Source organism: Cebus imitator, unplaced genomic scaffold (assembly GCF_001604975.1).
Source record: "Cebus imitator isolate Cc_AM_T3 unplaced genomic scaffold, Cebus_imitator-1.0 Scaffold57, whole genome shotgun sequence".
Classification (NCBI taxonomy): domain Eukaryota; kingdom Metazoa; phylum Chordata; class Mammalia; order Primates; family Cebidae; genus Cebus; species Cebus imitator.
This window is the reverse complement of record NW_016107372.1, coordinates 6510721-6516720: the sequence shown is the minus strand read 5'-3', so window position 1 is coordinate 6516720 and position 6000 is coordinate 6510721. Positions and strand designations below refer to the sequence as shown.

Below are 6000 nucleotides of genomic sequence, written 5' to 3'. Positions count from 1 at the left end.
TTTTTTTTGAGTTGGAGTCTCGCTCTGTTGCCTAGGCTGGAGTGTAGTGGCATGATCTTGGCTCACTGCAACTTCGGCCTCCCGGGATCAAGTGATTCTTATGCCTCAGCCTCCTGAGTAGCCGGGACTACAGGCACATGCTACCACATCGGGTTAATTTTTGTATTTTTAGTAGAGACGAGTTTCACCATATTGGCCAGGCTGGTCTGGAATTCCTGACCTTGTGACCTGCTCATCTCTGCCTCCCAAAGTGCCAGGATTACAGGCATGAGCCACCATGCCTGGCCCTTAATGTAATTTTCAATGATTCCACTGACATGAGGGAAATAATATGTGTTGAAATGGAGATGCCTGTGTGTAAGATGGATCAAGAACTTTTTTTCTTCTTCTCAGTCCTTTTAAGGATTGAAATGAAACATTGGGAGAGTGAAAGTTCTCCAGGTGATTCTGTTGAATGGTAAATTCATCGATACTCTTTAAGCTATGATCCTATCTTAGAGAGCAAACTAAAATGACATTTGTAGGTGGAACTGGCTTTGTGCAGTTGAGATGTGGCTCTTATTGGCTAAAATTATACCATAGAGAAATTATTGTGAAATAACTATTTTTGGCATATCGCCTATGTTTAAAAAGGGTACACATTCATGCTTTGGTATTTGGGAAGACAAACAACATTTCTGGCAGATAGAAAACATATGGATATAAAAACTGTAATGAAAAAAATTTCCTTACAGACGATATCTCAGAGGAGTTTGCTCTAGAGTGCAATTTCTGGTTACTTCCTTTTACAGGAGCATAGATTTTTGCTTTTTTAAAAAACAGGTTTCTGACAAAAAAGAACTGAATTCTTCTCTAGTTATTTTTCTAGGCATATTGAATATATGAGTGTTTGTCCGTGCATACATATTAAGAAACTATAGTTTTTTGATGAAAAATCTGTCTCCAAAAGACGTAATCTATGCATAGGAAAAAAATAGAGATTTAGGTCCTCTATGTATTATAAAGTAATTTAAGATACTCTTCTGTATTTCTAGATGGGCTCTTTCTTTTCATTCAAGAGGATGCCATTTAGGTGGGAACTATGAAAGTGCAAACATCATCACAAGTTCACTGGCATTAATCCACAGGCCAACTGGAAATGAGAATAGAACGTCTCTGAGTGAACACTTGACATAGGACACTGGGAGAAGCAGTGCACACTGATGGAATGGGCAAGTGGTTCATGCCAGAAGATAAAGGACTTAACATACCAGAAGCAGGTACAAATATACAGTAACTGGGAAAATGAAATAATGCCTGAGAAAACAATAGAAAGAGCTAAGAAAACATTACAGAGGAAACACAGAGCATTCAACAAACCAACAGGAAAGTCTTCCTTAAATTAACGGGAATCTCATTTACTTGTCATGTTGACTTTAGTTTTCTCCTCTATCCTTTTCTCTCCTCTCTCTCCCCATTTAAATATTTATTTGCACATGTACACATTACTTATACATTTAAAAATTCATCTAGCCCATTAACGCAAAGAGATGGAATTCTAAGTAGCTAAGGGGAATTCTTGATATTAGTGTGGTGGGCACCACTCAGTTAAAGGGAGAAAACTTCCCACTTATTGCAGACAGGAAATGAGGCAAGCCACACAGCACAAGGGGATATGAGCAATTTCCAGGAGAAACTTCATACCTTAATATATGACTGGACAGAATGATCCAGCTGCTCCTCATGGCATTTGGCCACAATGTCGGTCAGAACCCTGGAAAAGCAAAGCTGATCAGTGGCCTTTCTGGGGAAGGCAGAAAAATCCCACTTTAGTTTGTCATTAGAGTGCTTCATAAATTGGGTATTTAATAGTTACTGGGTGAATGAATGAACCAATCTCTAACTCTTTCCTTGCCCTCCTCACCCCCATAACACAATACTGGGCTTTCAACAGCTATAGCACTGATTAGCCATTTCCTACTTTGAAACTTTGAAACACAAAGATATAAGTAGTGTCTTATGGTTATAATTATCACAATGGAGACTTTTTGCCCAAGTTGAATGTGCTAATTATGGTCTGTGCATTTTTTGACACTATCTTTTTGCAAAAGGGATTATTTTTAGTACCTAATTTAAACTTAAGACTTTTAATCCCAAATTAATAATCATACTTCATTTGAAAAGGGCTTGCCTTTCAACCCATAGGCACTATATATGGTTTCGGAAAAAGCAATTTGTCTAAGATGCAGTTGTTTTGTTTTGCTTTGCTTTTCCCTTAGCTGGGTTGGAATTTCTAGCAGCAATGATGGTAGACGTCGATTTTTTTTTTCTTCACATTAACACTACCAGCTGCTCCACGGCTATAATGCTTAGGAACATCTCAGAATTTCAACAGATCTATTAGCTGCCATATTTAGGAGACTTGCCAACACGGACACATTCGCATGCTGAAAAGAGTATGAGTTGAAGGCACAGTTGGGATCCTCTAATGTGGCTCCAGAACTGGATGGTTGTGGAGCCATTAGAGATATTTAAATTTTCTAGGATTTCAGGCTCTGCTTTAAAAACTAGGCTAAGAACCCTCATTTAGAGAAAGGTCAATAATATGTCTTTGAATTAGAAAGATACTGGAAACACTTCAATGCCAAAATAACATTTTTTTTCCAGAAGGCTGTAACTAAGTTTTTATAAAAAAACTAAGCTCACAAATAGATGATTTAATAATTTTTTTTTTTTTTTTTTTGAGACGGAGTTTCACTCATGTTACCCAGGCTGGAGTGCAATGGCGCAATCTCGGCTCACCGCAACCTCTGCCTCCTGGGTTCAGGCAATTCTCCTGCCTCAGCCTCCTGAGCAGCTGGGATTACAGGCACGCGCCACTATGCCCAGCTAATTTTTTGTATTTTTTTTAGTAGAGACAGGGTTTCACCGTGTTGACCAGGATGGTCTCGATCTCTTGACCTCGTGATCCACCCGCCTCGGCCTCCCAAAGTGCTGGGATTACAGGCTTGAGCCACCGCGCCCGGCCGATGATTTAATAATCAATTCAAAACATTATAAAGAAGAAATTGTGATCTGTGAAGGCATTGGCCAGGTTAGAGATGTTGGAAGAATTTAGTATAGCCAAATTTAAAGTGAGAACAGTTAAAAAAAATTTAATATTTTAAAAAAACTTTCTTGAGGGAATGCAAAATGATACAGCCACTCTGGAGAACAGGCACTTTCTTAAATATCAACATGCGACCACCTTATCTTCCCAGCAATTACACTCTGGACATTTACTTCAGAGAAATGAAGACTTATATTTATACAAAACCTGTACATGAATGTTCATAGCACGTTTATTCATAATAGCCCTAAACTGGAGACACTTCAGATGTCCTTCAACAGGTGAATAATTAAACACACATCGTGGAATATTACTCTGCAAAGAAAAGGAGTGAACTACTGATATATGCAATGATCTGGGTGAAACTCCAGAGAATTATGTTTTGTGAAAAAGCCAATTTCAAAAAGTTACATACTATATGATTCCACACCTGTATGGAAGATGTTGCCAGCAGGGAAAACAGGGTAAAGGGCACATGGGAAACTCTGAATTATGTTTTATAATTGCATATAAATCTACCATGATCTCAAAATAAAAAGGTTAATTAAAAAATCAAAGAAAATGCGGTCTAACACTTTACTGCTAATAATAAGAGATTAGAAGGTAAGGAGTCAAGAGTGGGAAATGCTTGTACTTGTGATGTGTTCAAGTAAATGTAAACACACAGTGGTAGATGGCTGTTTATTTATAATCAAGAGTTTGCGTAGCTACAGTTTATAAAGTCTCTTCACTTAAGGTTGTATTATGGGTACCTGGTGACGGTTGTAGTTACTTCATCTTCATCATTCTGTACCAGAACTTTGAAGAGCTGATTCAAAATTATAGGCAGAAAACTCACGATTGCATGAATCTTTTCCACATTCAATAAGTTCTGTAGCAAATTGGCAAAAAAAAAATGATAACATTTAAATTTTAACATGTCCTGGATTCAAGTCCTGAAACTATAAAGCTTTGAGAAGAAAGCATAAGGAGAAAAGCTTATGACATTAGACTGGGCAATGATGTTTTGGATATGACCCTCAAAGCTCAAGCAGCGAAGTGAAAACAGACAATTGGCATTATATCCAACTAAAAGGTTTCAACAAAGCCAAGGAAACACTCAATGGAGGACAGAGACAACTAGAGAATGGAGGAAAATATTTATAAACCATATATCCTAGAAAGGGTTATATGGTTTATATAGAGTTTCTAGGGTTATATAAGGAACTCAATATGTAAAAAATATATAAATATATAAAGAACTCAAACAACTCAAAAGTAAGAAAACAAATAATCCAATGAAAAAACAGGCAAGGGACCCAAATAGACATTTCTCAAGAGAAGACAGATGTACAAATGGCCAACAGATATATGAAAAATGTTCAACATCATTAATCATTGGAGAAATGCAAATTAAAACTACAGTGTGATATCACCTCATATCTGTTAAGATGGCTATTATCAAAAAGGTGAAAGATAATAATTATTGGAGAAGATGTGGAGGAGAAGGAACACTTGTACATTGCTGGCAGGAATGTAAATCAGAAGAGTCACTATGGAAAATGATATAAGATTCCTCAAAAAATTAAAAATAGCACTACCATATAATCTAGCAATCCCACTACTGGATGTATATCCAAAGGCAATGAGATCAGTGTGTTGATGATGTCTATGTTCCCATGTTTATTGTAGCACTATTCACAAACGCCAAGATATAGAATCAACACAAGTGTCCATTAACAGATGAAATGGGTAAAGAAAATACGGTACATAAACATGATGGAATATGATCCAGCCTTAAAAAGGATGGAAATTAGATCATTTGCAACGACATGGAAGAATGTGGAGTATATTATGCTGAATGAAATGAGCCAGGCACAGAAAGACAAATACCGCATGATCTCATTTATATGTGGGATCTAAAAAAGTTGAATTCATAGAAGTAAGGAGTGGAATGGTGATTACCAGGGGCTAGGGAGGGGAGTGCTGGGGATATGTTTGTCAAAGGCTGCAAAATTTCAGTTAGGAGGAATAAGTTCAAGGGATCTATTGCACAACATGGTGACTATAAGTAATAAAAATGTGTTATATTATTTTTTGAGAATAACCAAAACAATATTTTATTAAAAAATTTTTTAATTTTTATTATACTTTAAGTTCTGGGGTACATATGCAGAATATGCAGGTCTGTTAAAAAATGTGTTATATTCTTAAGAATTTCTAAAAGAGTGGCTATTAAGTGTTACAACCATAAAAATTATGTGATATAATAAATACAGTAATTAATTCAATCAAGCTCTTACATAATGTATACATATTTCCAAACATCATACTGTATACAAAAAAGGTATACAATTTTTCTTTGTTAATTAAAAAATGAATAACTACATTAGAAAAAAATAAAGTATGTTCTGCTGGTATTTCTTTCAGAACTTGAATATGAGCACTGTAGCCCACCTTTATCTGGCTTTGGCTTTATTCTTTATTGCATTTAGTATGGGATATAGACATGATGGTAATGTTGCAAAGACTCTTGATTTAATAACTAATTTAAAATAAATTGATTCTGATTTTCAATTATTTTTCTTTTGAAAAAACCTGATTTGTGGCTGTCTTTCTAGTCAAGAAACAGAAACTATTCAGAAATTATGAAATAAAATCATCTACTCTCTGAATTGATAAGGTATTTAAAAATCTTGAGTAATAATCACCTCCCAGTTCACTAATCAGTGGAAAATAAAGGTCTCATCTGCCCGTTTTTACCCTGGAGGTCACTGAAAGTACTTGCATGTCGTGTTACCTTACAAGAGCGGACGAAATTTGAGGTAGGTGACTGAGACATGTCTTTCTCTCTTTTTTGGCACTCTTGGAAAAATGCATTCACATGTGGATCCTACAACAGCAAAACAAGTGTTTATTTCTGATGACATGTA

The 6000-nt window shown here is 36.0% G+C and overlaps 1 protein-coding gene across 11 annotated transcripts in view; it reads right to left on the bottom strand.

Moving 5' to 3' along the window:
- Positions 1–6000, bottom strand: part of DOCK10 (dedicator of cytokinesis 10) — a 277707-nt gene that overhangs the window by 71491 nt on the left and 200216 nt on the right. For all 11 annotated transcript variants that reach the window (XM_017529018.2, XM_017529020.2, XM_017529013.2 and 8 more), the window contains exons 23-25: positions 5868–5960; positions 3841–3959; positions 1684–1753 (exon numbers count right to left, since the gene is read on the bottom strand). In XM_017529018.2, the coding sequence (XP_017384507.1) occupies positions 1684–1753; positions 3841–3959; positions 5868–5960 (282 nt within the window). The remainder of the gene's footprint in view (positions 1–1683; positions 1754–3840; positions 3960–5867; positions 5961–6000) is intronic.